The sequence below is a fragment of the Uloborus diversus genome, chromosome 4 (assembly GCF_026930045.1).
Source record: "Uloborus diversus isolate 005 chromosome 4, Udiv.v.3.1, whole genome shotgun sequence".
Classification (NCBI taxonomy): domain Eukaryota; kingdom Metazoa; phylum Arthropoda; class Arachnida; order Araneae; family Uloboridae; genus Uloborus; species Uloborus diversus.
In genome coordinates, this window is record NC_072734.1 from 113,447,212 (window position 1) to 113,470,140 (window position 22,929).

The following is a 22,929-nucleotide window of genomic DNA, read 5'->3' on the forward strand; positions in this document are numbered from 1 at the left end:
AAGAAAAGGAACATTTTATTCGACAATACACAGCCTTACAATGACTAGTAAAAAATTATGTTTTCAAAATGTATATAAAAACATACACATTACAATCAATAAATAAATTAAAAAGCATACAAAAATATTTACAAGTGTACAGTGATTCAATAAGATGAATAATGTCCTAAAAGTGTGAGTTAATGTTAAGTGTAAAAATCAATGAAATTGTAAGAAAAAGTCTTCAAAAATCGATATAATTGCTATTTATAAACTTTTGCTAGTTTTCATAGTCATGAATTTCAAAGGCATGAAAAGTATATCAAATTTGTAAAAAATATTTGTAACTCTGCGCAACATTCGTTTACATAACTTTTGAAGATTTGTTGCAATAATAATAAAGTATATTACATTAATTAAAGTGAAAACCAGTGGCTCAGCGGTGGCGCTTTGCTCTTCCATGCCGCAGACCCAGGTTTAGCATGGTCTATTCAGCCTTAAGCGTGCTTGGAAACTAAACCTTGGAGGCTCCGCATTTGGTTGACTACGTAACTGGAACATCTGCCTTGCACCCCAGAGTCCTTGGTCTCATAAACTGAGATGGGGCACAGTAGGCCTTGGCCCCTATAGGCTGTTGTGCCAGAGTTTATCTAATTTACTAATTAAAGTTATGTCTGATCTGATTAACTTGATTTTATATTGATTTTTTTTTTCAATCACCTGTCTATTTTGTTAATAATAGCACAAACACACCAATGATGCAATCTTCCCTCCCCCAACAAGTTGCAAAAAGTGTCAAGAATGACAATAAATACTTAGATTAAAAAGTTGCAAATATTCTTAAAAAGTGTTTTGAAATAAATTTTAGCTTAAATATGAACGATCATGCTTAATGCTAGGAAGTTAAGAGTGTGCATTACTTTGCAAGCTCTAAGAAAAGGCAATAGATGAAAGCTACAGAAAGAGTGCAGTAATATTTAAAATATCACATTTTATACATCTAAACTTTTAAAATATAAGATGTACACTTAGAGAGTGATCATGTTTACTATGATTTGATCTAAACTGATCAAGTTTTCTTTCCTCGTTTTGTAGGCATTGCATATCAGATTTACCTTGAAAAGGACTGATTGTTAGATGAGTTCAGAGTTAAAATGAAAGAATTCTTCGTTTGCAATGCACATCTTTTAATGAACTTTTATGCACTGTCCTTAACATAACAGTTGTCATGTCAAGGCTTCTGGTTTTGGAGGAGGTAACTATTGAAATATGAACATATACATCGGAAGAACAATGCTGGGGATCTGGGGGAGCAAGTCTGTAACCTTATTTCAGGCGACACTTTCTGGGGGGGGGGGATTCAATATAAAAACTTGAAGAAAGATGAATATATATATAGGCAGCAATTTCAAGTTTTTGCCATGGCTCGAAAAAGTCGAAGGTCCAGCACTGGTCATAAGCGTAATATTCGGGCAAAAATAGGGAGGTGTAGGGTGTTTACATTGAAATTAATCAAAATCAAAGTCCCGAAAATCTGGTTTTAAGAGATCGTTGGTTACCTTAATGGTTGTAATTATGATCCCCGTATCAGCATTTGTGTCATGATGTGTGATTTCAAAAAAGGGAGAAGATACCAGTTGCTCTGAACTCATTAACAAAACACGAAATAAGAATAAAATATAATAATATAACACTAGATTCTCATTTCTAAATTCAACATTATTATTTTTTCTTTTCTTTTTGATTCATTAGACAAAGTAGAGTACATACCAATACACTCAATTTCATCCATTTTTGATTCCTCAAAAATAATTATGACGACGAAGAAATAATTTTATTTTCTTTTTCAACGGACAGATTTCAATATCTTGACACATCATAGTATGCACTTATGTTCAATCATGCAATACAGTTCTTACTAGTTTCAAGAAAAATAAAATCCATTTAAAATAAATACGCACTTTCTGATAAAGATAGTATTTCGCACAAGATACAACAATAAATCAGTATTGATTTTCAGATCCTGGATTATATGTTTGTAAGAAAGGTAGTCAAGAAAGCAAAAATATACAAATAACTGGATAAAAATGACTGTAGTTTATGATTTATATAATTAGAAAATGTATGAGTGTTCCTACATTTAAACTTACAACATCTTACAATAAAACCAATTCTGCAAATTCAGAAAAACACTTTTGAAAATCGTTCCTAGATAAGGTATCCGACACAAGGTGGATTTAAATGACAGCTACTACTTAAAAGATTTGTGGTGTGATAAAAAGTTTTGTGAGTTTTAAATCATGTAAAATCAGTATTTACAATCATTACAAGCAAAAGAAAAAGTCAATATAAAGATTTTTTCATATGTAGTAGAATAGGGGTGCAGAATATAGTTAAATATAAAGTCGGAGATGTTGTTAGTGGTCATGGTATTTTAGTCTTAATTTAATACTTTGCAGGAAAAGGGGATGGACAAAAGAGAATAAAAATAATGTAATTACTTTCAGAATAATTTGAACTAATTACAGATTAAATTATTAATAATGTTTGCGAAGTGATCAATACAATGATAACAGTTTTAAAAATTATAAATAATAATTGATACCATGCAAAAACAATTCCAACAAAAACTGTCAGGTGAATGACTAAGACATAACTAAAGCCTTGAATGTTCTGACACAGTTATATGCTCAGAATTGTTGTAATCAATTGTTTTGTTGAAAAGTCATTTATAATGTTGGTGTCGCCTACTTTTTGCCGACACAAAATTTCCTTCCCCCTGTTTTTCAGTTTCAACCTTATTTTTGATATATTTAAGGGGGAGGGGAGAAAATTTAAATGTCAGCAGAAAGTAGGGTAAACCCTAATATTAAAAGCTAGAAATTTTTCACCGAAGTCTTTACAATAGTTTTAAAAAATCAGTCAATGAAGGTTCTTGTTTCAGATTTGAAAGACTGCTTCCTTATTCAATGTGACTTTATAAGATTCTTTGTCACATTCTAAAAGGTGATCTTTTAAAGATATTTCACTCATTTTTCTTAATTAAAAACTTTGATGTTTTAGGCAACAGGTATTTTGATGTTAAAATCAGCTTGTGATCCCTCCCTCCGCAAACTTTTTTTCCATTAAAAAAACACAAACGCAGCATAAACGGTGGCAGAGAGGAATCATCTAGATCAGTGGTGACTTTTAAACATATGGTCACATCCGGAATGTAAAAAAATCCATGTGGCCTATTGTTTTGTGTTATGTTAGAATTTGAAAAGCACAATTAATGACATTGTTACAAATTTGGATCAAAATATTCAGAAATTGTTATCTGAAAACAGACGCATTCAATAAAAGTAATTGACAACATCCATTATTAATTTTAAATTTTCTTTCCTTTTCCACATTTTCCACGTGTTATTTAGAATTTTTTTTTAATACATTGAAATTTTATATGTGTTCTGTCCCGCGAGAACCATTTTAGCATTAGGTGTGGCCTGGGGTGGAAAGAGGTTGAGCACCACTGAGCTAGACAGTTCACATAAAAACAAGGAAAACACATTAATAAACATAAAAATAATTCCAATTTGAGCATGACGTATGAGCAAACTTGGGACTAATATTACCTCTACTGCCTATAAACACACACACACTAGTTAAATAATTATGAGCAAACTTCAATACTTGAAGCGTGTAGCTGCAAAAGTAGATAGCTCTTTTTTTTTTTGAAAATGCATTTTTTTCTCCACAGATATCGCAATAAATATGGTAGGTCAACAACCTGAGATCGACGGAAAGTTTCAAAATGGTCTCCAAATGGTTTAAACAAAATAGGAAAAGTTATTAAGTTATTGTAACTCATATTTTTTTGTAGCAACACATATGTAAACTTTTCCTAAAGAAATGCTTTTTGGAGTTACCTATTTTTGCAGTCAGTCATATGCTTTTTAAATATAAAATGAACAAAATTATGAAAAACTAAACAACTTAAAAACAATGTATAAGAATGATTTTAAACAATGGAATTAAACAAATGACTCGATCAAGTTTAATTATAGAACAATTTAGAACATATTAAAACATTTTGTTAGTTATATTCTAATTTGAAACACTCAAAAATTATTGGGGGCTCAAAGGACTATTTCTCAAGGAAAATAGGTATTATATATACTTCAACCAAACTATACCACAGATTATGCAAAAAAAAAAAAAAAACACTTATACGTAAGTTCAAAGTTTATTAATTTCTTTATGAATGGGGGGGGGCAGGTATATTAACATTTCATCCCGTTTGCAATCACTCTAAGCACATTTTTCAAACATCCACTTTATTGTATTTTTTCAAAGTAAAAACTGAAGGAAAGTCATTGAATTTAATTCAGTCCCAGCAATTTCGATAGAAGCTCTTGCTCCCATATATAAAAGATTCAAACTGGCTTTTTACAATACTGTACTAGTCTTCAGGTACTTAGTAAGTAATGCTGAATCAGAGGTAGCCAAAATAGTTGTTTCTTGTTTGATTTATTTTCTTTACTTTGCATTGGCACAGAAATAATTTTTGCATTAATTAGAAAACAAAGAGTCACTTCTAGTCGACTTTGATCAATGTTTGTCAGTGACTGATTCAGGGGATTTACTAAGCATTAGCTCAGCAAAAATTTTAGGAAAATTCGATATAATTCAAATATCAAAAATGGTTTTATGATCAACATATAAAGAATCATTTAAATGCTACACACAAGAATATATGTTGATGATGACAACATATTACGTTTTTGATTTTAAATTTTACTTTTTAATGTCAAGGTATTCATTTATTTATTTATTAGTCAATGAATAGTTTTAACATCAACTTCTGAAGAATCATTTCAATGGTAGACTTATGAAGAAAATGTGTATTTTCAATGAAGTACTAGCATTAAAAATTTAAAATATTGAAAACACACAAATTTGCAAAGAATTTGAAAATACTGAAGATGACAGTGAATAATGTTTTGATTTTACTTTTTAAAACAAAGCTTTCTTAGTCAATGAATAGTTTATCATCAACATCTGAAGAATCATTTTGATGATAGACTTGTGAAGAAAATGAGTATATATATTCAATGAAGTACACATATAAAAATGTACAATATTGCAAATTTTCAAAAACAAATGAAACAATATGATCATATTTACAAATGGCTATCTACAGTGACTTGTCCTATTTTGATGACAACATCAGAGAAGGTGGGACGGTCTCTGGCACAAGAGCTCCAGCAAGTCTGAAGCACAGCATTTAGAGTTGTCGGCGCTCCATTTGGAGGTCGCCACCTAAGCTCACCACTGCTCAGCAGCCTCAAAACTGCTTCATCCGAATGTTCTGAAAAAGGCAGGTCTGCCTGCATAAACAGTTCCCAAACCAGAACGGCATATGCCCACACGTCACTCTTCGTCGACCACTCATCTTCGAGTACTGCTTCAGACGGCGCCCATCTTAGTGGCACTGTCCGATTCCTGTAGGTGTAATATTCTTCGGCATAAGTGTCCCTTGATAGGCTCGGGAAGCTTATTTTTATATTGAGACGGGAAGTGACAAGGCAGTTTCTGGTGGCTAAGTCTTTGTGGGTGAACCTTTGATTCGAGAGGTGTTCCATGCCTATGGCTACTTGGTGGCAAATACCTAAAATTTGAGGTACATTCAATGGTGGTGGTTTTGGTCCTTTCCTTGGATTTTCACGACGAGTTGCTAACAAAAATTGCTTCAAATCACCCTACAATGAAAGGATTAAAATAAATATTTTAAGAAAACAGATATTTGTTCAATAAAGCTATAAACAACCATAGTAAATTCAATAAACAAACAAATAATACATATTCACACACACAAAACTTAAAGAACAACGAGTCTTTTTAAAACGTTTGCTCAAAATTGCTAACATTGTTGAAAATTTTGAAATGACTTCTCAATATTCATAACAAAATTTATGAAAATACTTAATAATTTCAGGTGTGAAAAGCAATGTTAAAAATGAAAACTATCAATGCAATTTTTTACATTTCGATGCTAAGATTCTCGTAAATTTTATTCACTTTTGAAGATAACTATTGTTTCAAGAACTTAACTAAAATTTTTGCAACAAAAAACAATAACACAAGTATTATTGTTTCAATAAAATTTCTCTTTACAATACAATTAAGAAAATAAATAAATAAAAATAACAGCACACATGCACACCCATAAACTAATCTGAATCTTTGTAAAAAAGTTCAATGTTTTCTTTTCCTTTTTTAGGGTTAACGCAATTTTTTCCCCAAGATTCATTTATGGAGAGGGTTTTATAAAAAGCCAATTTACTCCTTATATACAGTGATTTTTTGAAATTAACTTCGTCTTATGATAATTTTTATTGCAAAAGAAATAATACTTATTTAGAAGGGATGCATTGCATCTTTATACTCAGCACCTCATATTCAATAACCAGATTTATTTGATATGTTCAGACAAAGGATAATGCATGAAATACACCGCCAGCTTAGTCAATTCCAGCGGAGGACTGCAGTTTCATGCTTATTAGCGCTCATCTGTATTAGCTACCAGTTTGTTTGGCACTCTTGGCTTCCTTAAGAAGTTTTTTACCTCCAGCTCAGTCACTTCTATGCCGGGCTGATGAGTTCTAATAAGCACGAAACTGCAGTCCTCGGCTGGAAATGACTGAGCTGGCTGTGTATTTCATGTATTTCTGCCTTAGCCCTGGTTTAGAGCGGTAACTTACTGAATAAAGCAGTGGCGGCTCGTGGGAGGGGCCAGAGGGGGCCCTGGCCCCCTCACTTTTTGCACACAATAATTTATAACTTTTTGTTTTCCTTTTTTCTCTGAGAGTGCGTGCTTGAAATTAAAAGAAAAAAAGGATTAAATGTGCGGGAGGGGAAGGGGGGTAAGGAAATATTTTGTTAAGTTTATTTAGTTGCATTTTCCCCCTGAAATATGTATCCTAATATTCTCAACTTTTCTTTTAAGAAAGATCGGTGTGAAGCTGTTCGATCACTAACATGAGACATTGGTCCCAGGGCCTGTCCATTTTTCCTTTTTCTCCAGAGTATTGTAAGGAAGTATTCGCCCAACAGAACTTCCTCAGTAGATTGGAGACGATATTGGATTTTAATTCGAAAAAAATAATAGTACGGTAAATCTTAATTTATTTTAAAAAGAAATCTTTGAAGGGAGCTTCAATTTCGAAAGATTGCTGTCCGTAATGTTACCAAATATGGTCCTACAATCGGGTTTTTAAGACTTTATTTTCAGAAAGGATTCGGGAAAGGGGCCCTGAACTGCCTTCCTTTAATATCATCAAAAAAAAAAAAAAAAAAAGCCTTTTTAAACAAAACCACTTATGAAAAAGTGAAATGGAATATTCTCTGAACCCCTCATCATATCATAGAATCTCGTGCTTAAGTTTTCCGGACTTCAAGTTTGAAAAAAATTCCAGGGAAGAGCGCATGAACCCCATCCTTGTAAAAATCTTCAAAGTTTGTGTACAATTGTGTTTTTGGAACTGTAATTTCGAAAAATTGTAGGGGGGATTGGGATTGAATTGATTTCTGTTTATTTTTCAAAAGAAAAAAAAAAACCATCGGGGGGACCCGGAGCTCCATCCCGTACCCTAACATCAATAAATATGGTCTATAACCGCTTTTTAAGGCTTCAATTTCCACAAATTTCCGCCGAGTCCTCTGTACCGTTCTTTCCCCTAACATCACCAAAGAGTCTAAAACTGTGTTTTTACAACTACAAGTTTCGAAATTGAGAAATTTGATGAGCAAACCAAATCAATCAAATTGATAAGATTTTTTCCTAGTGCCCACCTTCCCTCCCCTCAAAATTTTTTCTAGTTGCGCCACTGTTGTATGTTGTGTTGCATGTACGTGTGTGCATGTATCGTTACAAGATCATTTTTTATTTTATTGTCTGCATAAAAATTCGGAATCTGGCCCAAGGAGGCTGGCAGATTCATATGCAGAAGGGTGCACCCGCATAGCTAAGAATTATTTTTACTAGTTTTTTTCATTTGTTTATTATTAGTTTTTAAAATTTAGTTCTTTTATTTTTATTTTATTTATTTTAAAGCAATCACTGAGATGTATTTTCATCTTTGTTACAGCTATTTAATTTATAATTTTTACATATTTCTCTGATCACAATATTTTTGCACTTTTGTAATTTGGCCTTGCATAAAATAAAATTAAGTTTACTCATTCAAAATAACTAGTTATTGAAAAATTAAAAAAAATATTACTATTGAAGATATTAGATTAATATAGCTTTTTTAAATTTATTTATTTTGAAAAGCGTGATATATTTTGTAGCTTTTCCCTTTCTGATTAATTAAATTTTATTTTTGAAAGTTAGGGGTGGAAGTGCACCACCCTGCCGGCAATCATGGACATAAACATGAGATTAATATCTTTCGTGACTTTTTTAGTAGTTACTTTGTAGCTTGTCGTTTAAAATGAAGTTAATTTTATTTATTTAACACAAAAAACTGTTTTAAAAAAAGTTTAAATATTATTAAAAATATTTTTTTATTTTTCTAACCAGGGATGACGGGGGGGGGGGGGGGGGTGCGAGCACACCCCTGATCAGGCCCCCTCACTTTTTCAAGGCAGAAGCCGCCACTGGAATAAAGGATAATGGTTTAGTGCCAAAAGCCTGGCATTTGTATAAATAAACAAACTTAATGTATTCATGCTCAAAACCTTTTATTCAACTTGCACAATATACAGTGAAACTTCTCAGGTGCAGGGCTTAATTCCTACTAAAAGTGCAGGAGCCCTATAGTCCCCACAGCATTTTTAATGCATAAATAGCCTGAATTTTGCTCAAATTTTAAAAATTCCATGCAACTAAAAAGAAGTGCTGGAGCTCTGCTCACATGAGCTCCTATGGCATTTAAACCCTGGTCAGGAATGACCACCAGCCATTTTGAGAAAGTCTGCTGTTATGAGAGATAGTTGCTTAGAGAACCCTACTAAATGCCCCCCCCCCCCAACCCCACTAAATGATGGGCCTGTTTGAATATGAAATCACTTTTTTAAAAATAATAATTTGAATTTTGTCATCTTGAATTCAAATTATGTTTTTCGCAATCACGAGTGTTTGTGTGTAGGGGGTATGTCAGGGTTCATACTCATTTTTAAAAGTAAAAATTAAGGACTTTTTAAGGACTCAAAAAAAAGGACTTAGCGGGGAAATGATTAGATAGCTTTATGTATACCACTTAAAAGTTTTCCTGCGGGGGGGGGGGGGGGGGGGCAAAGTACATTATACATATTATATATATATATATATATATATGCACAAATGCATCACTGTTTCCAAAAAGCAGGGAGAGGCGTAATCGACTGGGATGTCTTATTATCAGTGAATAAAATTTTGAAATTTCACATCATAGGGATGAGAGTGATCAAAGAGCAAAAAGGAGGACCCTTCCCCCCACAAAAAAAGTGTTCTTAAAATCAAGCAGAAAAGCGATGAGATCAAAATAGCCCTTTGAGTCCATGACATTCCAAAATTCAACAAAAAATGGCAAATTAACCAGTTTCAAACATAATACAAAAGTTTTTCCCTATTACAGTGACCTCTCACTTATACGCGACCAAAGGGGACAACGAAATTTTCGCGCACAAGTGAGATTCGCCCATAAGTGAAAACCCCCAAAAATAAGCTTAAATACAGTAAGTTATCAACAGTTATAGTAATACTAATAGTACACTACTGATACTAATGAATAAATAAGCACATAATTTCCATTTATGCATTGTAATTCAATAAAAATGTAAAATTTGAAGATGCACGTTTTGTCATTTTTTATACACTGTACAGTATGTAAGCGAATTCCACAAAACCTAAAAACTGTCGCGTGATCAGTATCATAGTCTGTGAGGATACAAAAGGTCCTCGATAGGCTATGTCAATGCTTTCTCCCCTCTCGATGTCAATCACAAGACTAACTGCGACCCCAATCGCACACTTGTGCGAAAAAAATGCGTTCTTGGAAACATTTTGAACATTAGAATAAAGGTGTGTGAAAGCATTCCAAGAGACATCAAGAAGGGTACAAATCTTCCGATGAGCAAAGCGTGAATTGGCGATTTAACTAAAACTTGAAATTTTTTTATCGCGCATAAGTGAAAGGTGCATTTTAGGTTTCGCGTATAAATGAACAAGGGTTAACATTGTTTTCCTATATCGCTAGCTGGGCCCGTGAGAAAAACGCGCATAAGTGAAAAACACGTATAACAGAGGTCGCGTATAAGCGAGAGATCACTGTAATTGAAATGATTGGGTAGTAATTAATACAATAGATGGCACATATTGTTCTTAAAACATAGCATTTAATTCTCAAATTTCAGTCATAAAAAAGATTAGGAAAATGGGGATAGCTGTAGAAAATGAGTTGTATATTAAAGCATTATTTTTTAGCATACATGATTGGAGTGAGAGGCAAATTGAAGGAAAAAAAACTAAAATCTCTTTTCTTCAAGATATTTAAACTAGTGTTTTGTTATGATTGCTTTTGATCTGTCATTGTTACTAAAATCCTATTTTGAACAAATTTGCTATATCGTACTATTTCTCGCAAGTTTATTTCATTATAAAGTTAAATTTTGAAAGAGAGAAAGCAATTTCTAACTCCTGAGTCCTTGAATAAAGGGGTTGATGGAGCCATAGTTCTGGTCTGTATCACTCACTAATATCAATGTTTTTCATATATATATATATATATATATATATTTGGGGGGGGGGGGAATATTTCTTTTGCAAAAAAACATTTGAAAATAAATATATATAATTTATTATCCTTTTTCCTTGCATTGGAACTCATAATTTTTTACAGGCTGTAAAGCCTAACCAAAACCATTAGAGATTCACCATAAATATATTGAAAGCTTTTTTAAATACATAAAAATAGTAACCATGACAAGTTTAAATACAATCAGAGACTGTGGGAGTAGGACCACATTTTTTCGATAGTCTTTTGCATTTTTTCTAAAATAAATTTAAGAAATAAAAATATTATCGAAATAATGAAAAAAATAAACAGATATAAAGTAGCATATAGTAAAGAAACCTTCAACATTTAAAAAGATTGAAATATTTGCAGGATGCAAAAAGATTGCAATCTCAAACAAGCCAAGCAATTTTCGGCGAAGCACGTGTTTAACGTGGTTGGCATGTCTGCAAAACATACGTTTTCGGCAGATATCGCGGAGGATAAAGATTTGAAGGGGTAAAAAAGAAAAAAAAGAAGCAAAGGGGAATCAAACTTGATACAGTGTTTAAAATATTAAGGAAATTTTCAGAAAATTAAGGACTTTTAAGGGTTTTTTAGGGACCTTAATTTTGCTTGATGAAATTAAGGGTTTCTTAAGGGTTTTTTAAGGAAGTACGAACCCTGTATGTGTGTCTGTGTGCAGGCATGAGTGTGTGGGTAGTTGTGTGTATGAGTGTTTGTGTGTGTGAGGGCGGGGTATGTGTATGTGTGTGTAGGCATATGTGTTTGTGTCTGTGTGCAGGCATGAATGTGTGGGTAGTTGTGTGTATGTGTAGGTGTCTATGTGTTTGTGTGTAGTTGTGTATGTATGCGCGTGTGTGTAGGAGATGGATGCAACCTGGAGACGGCTTTCGCTATGGGGGCATCGTCGTGAGCAGCCGGTCGACAGTGATGCTGCGGAGTGTGGCAGGGGGAAAATAAAATCATAGGACATAAAAACAGTCAAATGAAAGCAATAAGCAATTATGATTGCTCAAAAAACTAACATTTCACTTTTATTCTTGAAAATACTTGAAACAATTGCTTAGGCTTTTTATAAAACTGAAGTTTGCTTTTAGGAACAATTACATATTTTAGAAATACAAATACTTAAAATCTTTCAAAAAAAAAAGTCCTGTTGACTCTTTTCTCCCTTTTCCACTCCTCTGCTTGCTTCTTTTAGAAGGACCTTTGAAATACAAGGGAGAGGGATATCCCTGCAAAAACTAACAAAATTGCCAGGGCTATCCCTAATGACTAGACAATTTGTCACAGATTAACACTTTCAGAGGGAGGGGAATCTGAAGATGGGGGAAAAGAGATGATTTCAGATTCCCAACTCTCTTCAAGGCTAGAATTACAAAATGTTTTTAAGAATTTTAGGTTTATAACAATACCTGGTTTCAAAAGCTTTTTTAATTTAGTACTATTTACAAAAAAATAAATACATGGAACTGAATTACAAAACTGAGAGTTAACACACATCAAAAAAAAAAAAAAAAAAAAAAAAAAAATCAATATAGTTACCCAATCGCTATATTCTGTAATAAACAAAAAGGGCTCTGCTTCTCTACATATTCCCAAAAGTTTTGCTACATTTTCATGTCTCAATTTGTTGAGCATGTCCATTTCCCTCTTGTATTCAAAATGAGCATTTTCATCTCTAGTTTGAAGAGCTTTCACCATCACAATAACTTCATTGTCTGTGTCAAGTATGCCTTTTGCTTTGGCTAAGAATACTTCTCCGTATTCTCCATGACCTGGGAGTAAAATATAGCATACACTATATTCAAAATTTTATTTTAAACAAAATGGCTTTTAAACCAGAAGTTCAATTATAAAAAAGTTTCATGTGGTAGTAGTACACTATATAGTAATGATTATTATTGCTGAATTTAAACAGACTATCATGCATGGCTATTAAAAAATTATGTTACACAAGGAGAATCTCATGCATCTGTTTCAGGCAAAAGAGTTCAAGCATTTAATACCTAATAATTTACAAAATTCTAAGCACTAGTGATTAAATTTTCATAGCAATTAAAATTTTAGCAACTTTTAGGAAATAGATTAAGTTTCAAAACACTCATTCACATTTTGGAAAACATAGTTCTGTAACTAAATGTTTAATCGGTAACTAGCGTAATGCTTGCTATTTTGTCCGACTTTTGAAATTTTATCGACAAAGCAATAAACTCAATTAATTATCAAAGTCATACTGCATGAATTCATAAATACGAGAGCTATCCAGATAAGTAAAGTTTCTGTCTTGCCCATCACATATATTTTGGTGTCGGCATTTAACCATCACAAGGGAAACATCTTTGCACCGGCCATTGTTTTTTGATATTCAAATTTAAAAAGTGTGCTGCAATTGAAAACCCCTCACAAGTTGTACGGTACAATCTGTGATACAGTGTTTGTTGGCAAAAAACCTAAAGCCTATAGAAACTTATCAGCAAATGTATAGGGTGCAGGGAAACAAATAACATAATGAATGAAAGTTCCGACCGGAGATGGTGCATTCAGTTGAGCTTCGGGTGCCCATCACTGAGTGGCCGAGATCGTTGGCGGCAGAATTCTATAACGAAGGAATTTTTAAACTTGCTCACTGCTATGATAAGAGCCTCAATTTGAGTGGTGGCTATGTAGAAAAGTAGAATTTTAGTCGCACTTTCAGATGCTTAATAATATTTTTTATTTCTTGTGTTTAGGTTTTTTTTTAAATTCCAAAACGTTCCTTACTTTCTGAATAGCTCTTGTATATACACACAAACAAGCTGATTTTATTTGTGTTTTAATTTCAAATGAAGATTTTTATTCAATTTTCCTAACTTGAAATATCATCAGTATATACAACACACTATAAGTACAGAGATAAGTACAGGAATTTTACCAACGCATAACAACAATACTATGAAGAGTAATGCATGAATGAAAATTAACTAATTTTTTAAATAGATGCTAGACCACATATTCTCTCTGATTTTGATCATGCAAAAAGTTATTCGAGTGGATTTAATGTGAAAAATTCCCTATCAAAAATCATTAAAAGAACCAAACCTAATAGCATCATGGTCTGCAGTTCATGCCTAGGGAAATGGGTTTTATCATATGAAGTGCGACTCCTTTTTGAGTAATGCGATCCAGAGCTATGAGAAGGAGCTTCGCCATCACTTCTCGTGGTGCTGCCATCTTTCAGAGATTTAGAAACCATTGGGTTCAATTCAGTATCTTGAGGCAATGTTCCATTTTCACTTTTAGCTACTGAAATTGAAAGAGAAAATCAGATCTAATTCCCAGTATAACTTAAAAATTATAAAAGTCATTAATAGAATGCATTTATAAGTAAAACCATATAATTTTTTACTTCCTTTCACATGAGCATATGAACAATGGTGCAGCCATGGGAGGTGTTTTGAGGTTAAAACCCCTCCCAGAACTCGAACACATTCATTTCCCTCGTACAAATCAAGGGGAAAAAACAGTATTTAAACTTTTCCAAGCAAGATAATTTTCAACAAAATATCTTACTGTTTTTAATGGTTGGGCAACAGTCACAAATTACTTTCCAATTCTTAAATACACAGGTAATATTTCATGATGTGCACCCCTATAGGTATAAGAGAGCTAAAATGGTCTCAATCAAGAGCAAAAAGGTATCATGGTCACTCAGAACTACACAAATCCTTTTTAGGGAAACTTAGAGAGAAGGTCTACCCTACTGGATTTTCTGAAGCTCGTTTCCAATTCTCATCGAATCAGGGCCAGATTTTGGGTAGAACAGGTGGGCTACTGCCCCAAGGCCTACACAACAAAGGGGCCCCCACAATAAAATTTGTACAACATATCCTAACTTTCACGGGTCAGCAAATTTTACGCTTTATCTCCCAGACTTTTTTTAAATATTTTTTTTGTATTTCTACAAAGAATGTATTTCTAAATATCATATGAAAATAACCTTAAAAGTACATAACTTTTAAAATAAAATGTATGTTTAGATATAAATAAGAAACAGTGATTTTAAGTTTATAAATAATAATAATGTAAAAAAATAAATAGCAGTAACTTTAGGATGTATTTACTATTGAAGTGCTGATTGAAAATATTGGACATACGTATATATCAAAATTTTCGAATATATATCAAAGTATCAGATATTTTCGAAAATATAATGATCTTTTAGAACCCTGATTAGGGGCCGCCACTCCTTCGTTGCCCCGGGGCCTCCACACTTCCAAATCCGGCCCTGCTGGCCATAGGGATAGACGAGCGGTGCCGGACAATCAAATCTTTGTTGATAATTCAACAAATATATTTGCTCATCAAATTTATTATACTTAAATTTAAAAAAAAAAACCCACAAAATATCATTTATCTATGTTAAAACTTTAAAAAGTCGTATTCATTTTGAACAACCACAATGCAAATGACATAGAACTCTTGTTGACTGACTATAACTTCCAAGCTACAGGCTTTTTTTTCTGCAACTATCAACATTAGAACAAAATGTTTTCTTGTCCCATTTTATCTGCAACAAAGAAAGCTGAAAATTTTAATACAGTAACTCCTCGTTAAATCGAGCTTGTCTGGAGACAAAGAAAAAGTGTGATATATCCAAAAACGCGATATAACCAAGGTCATCCTTATCTTAAGAAAGATATTAATATATTGGAAAGGGTTCAAAGGCGGGCTACAAGCAGTGTTGCCAGATTGGGGGAAATTTTCCCATTTTGGGGAAATCGGCTGCTCTCTGGGGAAATGGATTTTGAGGGGAATTCATTGGGGAAAAATATTTTTCTTGGGGAAAACCTGGGGAAAAAAACCTTGGGGGGGGGGGGGAGAGATTTTTTTTTGTATTTAGATTTGCATCAAAAAGTAGTAGTTACATTGTTTGTATCAAACAGCGTTGGTTTAGCTTTGCTCAACTTTATGGAATTCGCATTTCGCATTATGTGGAACATGCTACGGAATTCGCATTAATGTTCTGCGTGAGTAGCTAGTTGATACGTGAAATAGGTAAAAATGAGTGTGATGAGAATGTTCTTGGATAAATATATAAAAAAATCATAGTTTAAATGTACATACAGTAACAGAGTAGTAAATGCAAGTAGAAAAAAAAAACCTTTGGCTATTTCTTATCTTTCGGTCAGGCGCTCATGACTAGTGGCACCCCGCACGGCTTTGCCCGTAGTAGAAAATTAAAAGGTCTTTTGGTTCCCCTGCATATTTACAAATAATGCATGATGAATTTCTCACCAATTGGCTTGCCCACGTTACGGTTCTATGTTATGAACTTAAAGGTGCACCCCCCATGCTACAAACTAATCCTTTGCCAAATTTCACAAAAATCGGCTGAACGGTTTAGATGCTATGCACGTCACAGAGATCCTGACAGACAGAGAGAGAGACTTTCAGCTTTATTATTAGTAAAGATAAAGATAAAGAAGACAAAAAAAAAGTGAAAATGGGAAGAAATAAAAAGTTGGGGAATTTTATAAGAAAATTTCGCTATTTGGGGAAAAATTTTATTTTCAAGATACAAAAATATTTGAGGAAGTCTATTCATTTTATGAAAATATAAGTGGAAAAATAATTTTTGAATTTGGGGAATTTTGATAGAAAACATCGCTTTTTGGGGAAAAGTTGGTAGGGAATTGGGGGAATCTGGATTTGACCATCTGGCAACACTGGCTACGAGGCTAATAAATGGACTTTCTCATTTAGATTACGATTCTAGGCTTAGAAGGCTAAAAATGTACAGTCTTGAGCAAAGAAGAGACCGAGGGGACATGATTCAATTGTTTAAATTTATTAAATTGAAAGATGTTATGGAGCTAAAGTTTAGCGCTGAAAACAGGACAAGGGGTCATTGTGTTAAGCTATTTAAATCTCAGGCCAACATGGATATTAGGAAAAATAATTATTTTAGCAGGGTAGTGGAACCATGGAACAGCTTACCGGAAGAGGTGGTAATGAGCAAGGGAGTAGATAGTTTTAAGAGGGCCATTGATCTTCACTGGGGATTGTAAGTTGACTAAGACCAGCTTAGCTGGGCCCAGAGCCTGTTGCTGGTCGTCACTTTTGTATTTGTATTAAAAATAATTATCCATTCAACACACAAGCAAATAAGCATTCGCTATTTTTGACATGATTTTCAAATGGTTCATATGTAGTTCGCGAATGTACTATCACATGTATTAAAATTTAAACAAGACTAAAATTTTTGAAAATTTCATCGTCAGAAAGGTACAAACATCAAATTTGTGAATGAAGAGGATCTTTTTTAGCTACCGCGAGATAAGAGCCAACATTCCAATACCCTCATATTTTCAATAGACTTTCTAATCTCTTTGATTTGCAGTAGAAAGATGTAAAAGTAACCAGATTGTTTCCAGAAAACTCTTTCATCTGTCCCGATCATTCTTCCTGTCTTTGGTGTAAATCCCGATTTGTGCATCCAAGCACAAATCTTATCTGTACTAAAAGGTTTCTTCTACTTGGACTAGTATGACACCTGCCTGCTGTCTCTCACTCATTGTAAAGGTCAATACAAAAGAAAATGTCAAGTAGTTTTCTAACCATCTTAAACTGAAATATTCTGCAGGTATGTACATTTAGATGACAGGAACTGCTGCTGCCTTTCCCGCGAATTCAGAAGAGTAGAAGCATTTTCATTTTGCTCATTGACAAAATAAGGAAGAAAGAGGTCTGTTTTGAGTGTAATACTAATACCAATATGTTTTCACAAGTAGTTTCGAACTAAAAGCAAGGTTTTTTTTCCTTGCTTTAATATTTCAGGAGACAGAAGAAAAGAGCGATATATCCTAATGAGCGATATAACGAGGGGTTACTGTATTTCAACAAATGATTAAAAAATAAATCGAGATTCCAATGAAGAACGGGTAAAAAGCAGGAGTGATAGTGGACTCAAGTAAAATTTCTGAAGACAGGTGAAATTTTTGGAAACTATGAGGAAGCTCGATCCCCCCCCCCCAACCAAAAAAAAAAAAAACATCTTCAAATGTGCATACAAAAATCATTGAAAAAAACCATTTTAAATAGTTTTTTTTAAATAATTTTTCAGTTTTAGAATGTGTTGTAAACCCAAAATTACCAGAAACGGCATCCCAAATTTTTGGAATTTTCAGATCACAAATACCCCTGATTATATGGCAAAGTCAGAAGAAACTAACATGAAAATTTCAGATAACTGTAAATGGATAAATTTTGTAATTTATGCTAGGGCATACATAATTTACAGCAAATACTAAAATGAAAAATTACCCTCAGCAGTAGCTTCAGCTAACAATCTAGCTTTTTTTCTTGCTCTTCTCATGCGACAAAAAACCATGAGTCCAATGACTAGAAACATGTACATAGCAGCAGCTCCTAGAGTTATTGCAACAGTTTTAGTCATATTGTTTTCACCATCATTCATGAAACCTTGTCCAGCACTATTTACACTATAATGCTCAGCACCTGCAAAAACAAAAATTATTAATCATTTTAAGGTGTAACTGAAGCCTTTCAACAGTTCAGTGGCGTACGCAGGATTTTTTTTCAAAGGGGGGGGGGGAGCACAGATAATTTGGGAGAAGGGTGAATGAATAATGTTGTATGGAGAGGGGGGAGAGCTATGAAAATCAAACAAAAATAATTAAACTGAGCATGTCATTTTTTTTCTCCATAAATTATACATATAAAGTCATTAAATGAAGGTTAAAAGTGTTTTGAGAATAAAAAATGAAAAAGAAAATAAGTTTTCCAGTATTCTGGATCTATTATTTATCAAGATTCAATCACTTTTCAACAGTCTCCGTATTAGACATAATGAAATAAGGAAGGAGAATAATCATAAAAAAACTTAGAATTATACATAAATTTGAAGATAGCTAGTTTGAATATTCATTAGGTTAGAATATTCATGAAGCTGTATAATATTTGCACATGTTTAGGAGGGGGGGGGGGGGGGTCACTGGTTTTCTCCGAAAATTTAGTTTTAAAAATGCAACTTCCGATGATGATTTTAATAAAATGTCAAAATCCTGTTTTACTATTTACTTACATTCAATAGAGTGACAATTTCTCTCATTATTCAGAGAACAAACTCAATAATTATGCTTCAACTAAGTAAGATTTTTGCTTACATTTTTATCAGGGGTGCACCTCCCCCTCTTAATACCACAAAGACCCCCCCCCCAAAAAAAAAAGAAAAAACCCCTTCAAACAACCCCTAAAAATTTTAATGGCACAGTCTGCACCAACCCTCCTTCCCCCCTTAGGTGGACACCCCTGTTTTTATGATTAAAACTTAGTTTTATTTTTCTTTGCATTTACTCAAAATCAATATAGTAGAAAAAGAGACCCTAATAAATCAACAATTCATGTTTTTAGAAAATATACTTCTCTTCCCCACATTTTTCACTTCAAGCTTGAGAACTAAACTGATTTTCGAGATCAACTACCCCTGGGCATCCCCCCCCCCCCCCCGCCCACACACACATACTTCAAGATAGGACTTACTACTAAAACAGATTGCATATTTGCTGATTTAATAACTGGTTATGTAGAAAACATTAAGGAAGTAACATTCAAATATTCATATAAGTTCTAGTTGAGTCCTGAAACACTAGATGTCAGCACCAGCTCAAAATTATGGCCAATAGTTAAAAGAATCTGCTCATTGCTTTGAAGTCAATTTGTGCATTTTGAAACTAATTCACATGTAATAAATTTAGTAAGTATTAGTGAACTGTGATGTGCATTATTTGCAAATATTTTCAAGCAAAAAAAAAAAAAAAAAAATGTTTTCAATACTTTCCATTTATTATTTGAAAAATTGCCAAATTTAGATGCAGTAGTTTATATTTGAATGCTTCTTTTTGGCTCATTTAAGAAAGTCATTTTTGGCCAAAAAAGTTGAAATAATAATTTTTAAAAAAAATAAAGGATATTTTTTTCTCAATATTTACAATTTTAAATGAACAGAAAACAAATAGCAATTTTTACTTCTTTCAGGGTAGCCAACATTGGAGAAACAATTTGAGGAGCATCTGTGGTGATTTTGAGGAGCATTTCAAAATTTTGCGGAGAGAGAGCAGCTTATTATTTTTTTATTCACATATCTAAAATTGCTTTTGATTTTTGATAATCATTTTAAGCACTAGCATAAGCCTTTAAACACCATATTATGCTTGAAAACGCTCAGCCGGGAATTGCGGAGCAAAATACCGTATTACCCCACATTATCCGGCATGCCGCAAAATTTGGGGTTGCCAGATTTTTAATAATACTTGTCTGGTCCTTTCCGGCATGTCGGAAAAATCGAGGTTAGAAAAAAAAAATTAATACTTTAAAAAAGATATGTTCAGCTTAAAAATGAATATAAGTTCTATACATATCTCATTAGTATTAATAAACAGTTTGACTTTGTAAAAATATTTACTAACAATGTCATTTGTTTTTTCAACAAGAACAATATTGTTTAATAATGAATAATTTTATAAAAAATAAATTAAAACTAAGTTAGCAAACAGTTAAGCAGTAAGTTACTGCCCCTAAACCAGTGCTAAAGAATTGACCATAGCTATTCAATAAATAGAAATTAAATTTACATCTCTAAAAGGAACCTAAAATAATTTATTTAAAACAATCATGAACAAATTGCAGTAACAATGATTGGTTTTGAATTGATTATTTTATTGGCATTGAATCCACATTAATAATTACCTATTATAAATAACAAGCACATATTATATGTAATACACATTTTTTGAAGTAAGGTTACTTTCAGTATTTATTTATTTTTTTCCTTACAGTGGTTTGCTTTCTGATTGGAACTGAATGGGGAAATTTACTTTTGTTTTGTTGCAAAATAAACGTTGAATTATCTGGCATGCAGGAAAATTCGAATTTCCCGACATGCTGGTCAACTTAGCTTATTCCCGGCATGTCGGAGAATGAGGGGTAATACGGTAACTTTTTTGTGGACCTACGGATCTTCCCTGTTTTTGTGAAGAAACTAAAAGGCAGAGCAATTGGCAACCCTGCTTCTATTTTTAAATTATGCATGGCAAAAATTTTGAATATTAAAAATGTATGCACGTGAAAACATTATACAGTAGAAGACCGTTATAACACACACCTTGGGACTAGAGCTTTTGTGTTATACAAGGTTTTGCATTATATAAATCATTTCATAAATTTTTGAAACAAATATTCAGAATATATCTATATATTAGCACTTCAGAATAAGTTTTATTTGCAATGAATATAAAAGCACTCATATTATGATTAGTCATTAACAAATAAATATGTTTCACAATCAAAAGAAAGTGAATTATCCTGCACTTTTGTTAACCTCATGATTTGCATAACAGCTGCATTTTCAAGAGCCATCTGTTGTTTTTTGTTTACTGTTAGTAATCATTTTCATTTAAAACCTTTGAATTATGATGGAAATGTGGAAAACTGCTTCAAAATTTAATTTGCCTAACAATTTTTATGTTTGCAAGACAAAACAGAGGGAATTTTTAAATTTCAAAACCTTTTGTTTACTTCTGAAAAGTTATGCGGTTCATAGATAATTGCGTTATATAGGTTGGTGTTATAAAGGTAATCTACTGTAATAAAACTGAGTGAGGGAAAATAGTGAAAAACAAACTTACTTTTCACATTCAAGTTCACTTCTGCCCTTTTAAAGCCACCACTGTTTCCAGCAGTGCATCCATATTTCCCTTCATCTTCCATATGAACTTCCGACACATACAAACTTCCATTTTCCATCACATGAAATCGTTTCTGGTCAAAATTGTTCAAGACACTGTTCTTGTCCCACTGAATTGTTGGCATCGGATCCCCCATGGCTCTGCAATGCAGCATGGTGGGATAGCCTTCATATGCTTGTGTATCCACTGGAGTCACTTTAAATTTTGGCATTACTGGAATAAAAAAAGGTTTTAGAGTTTTTTTAAGACCAGCAGAGCTCTATTAAATTATTAAATAATATTAAACAATGAAACAAGCATTAAAAAATACTTTATTTACATTTAATATGGTGATTTATGATCAAAATAGAAAAAGAAGAGCTGCGTTGCTTCAAAAACTAAATCTAGGAATAATTTAATCTATTACATTCTTTCCATGCCAACAGTTGTGCCAAGTTTTGAAATTCAGTGCCACTGAACAACCACGGAAGATAAAAAAGTGGGCGGTTTCAGAAAGAGGGTAAAATTTCAAAATCTTTAAGAAAATGTACTTTAAATGTACAAGAGAAATACTTGATGAAAAACATCAAATATACCACAGATAAATCAAGTAGGTGTATTTCTCCATAATAAAGAATGAGTGCAAATGCAAACTTAAGATGAACATTAAAAGTATTTAGCAGTAAGTTACCACCCCAAAGCGTGGGCTATCATTAGTATTGCTGAATTGAACAAAAGATATGTAAATAAATATACAAAATTAAAAGAACTGTCCCAGGGCCCGCTCTAGTAGTTTTGCCCCCCAAGGCGAGGTTGATAAATGCTTCCCCCCCCCCTTTATTGCTCTTTCAAAAGTTAGCTATTCAAATACAAAGAAATAAAACCCTGACTTATATCCCAGCCTTAACTTTGTTTTCAGGGATCGAATACTCCAGATAGACTGGTTTTCCCTCATTTGTAATTTAAAGCTAAATAAATAACCCACTATTTTTTTTAACAATGGCGGGACGGGTTTGGAATCTCTAAACAAGTAGCAATTGTTACAAGCATCTTAGTTGGGTCATCACCTAAAATTTGAGATTGAGATCGCAAAACACGATCTAAACCTGCAGAAATAAGGGCTGCGTTTTACAGTTGAGTTTTCGGGATGAAAATATCTAACCAATATAGCATTTAAAAAATGATGTGCATTTCTCATTCCCTATTGACAGAGCACAAGCTTTAATTTGAGTTTCAAGTTTAATTCCGAATTATTTTCTGCATATCACAAAACGGGAACACAATTTAAATGATTTTTTTAAACGTTACTACAACTAGCCTTATGGCACTGAAACAATGTTTTCAACAATTAAATAAGTAAATACTAAATACATAAATAAATAAATAAAATCTATTTAAATAAAACAAAGAATAGTGGAAATTGGGGCACATGTGAACACTTTTTTTCATTTCTTAATGTC

The 22,929-nt window shown here is 32.9% G+C and overlaps 1 protein-coding gene across 1 annotated transcript in view; it reads right to left on the reverse strand.

The window, feature by feature from the left end:
* Nucleotides 1-5,141: 5,141 nt before the first annotated feature.
* LOC129221278 (inactive tyrosine-protein kinase 7-like) overlaps nt 5,142-22,929 on the reverse strand; it is a 114,844-nt gene continuing 97,056 nt past the window's right edge. Inside the window, 5 exon segments of the mRNA XM_054855734.1 lie at nt 5,142-5,720; nt 12,288-12,520; nt 13,824-14,027; nt 18,048-18,242; nt 21,431-21,703. Coding sequence (XP_054711709.1) covers nt 5,142-5,720; nt 12,288-12,520; nt 13,824-14,027; nt 18,048-18,242; nt 21,431-21,703 — 1,484 coding nt within the window.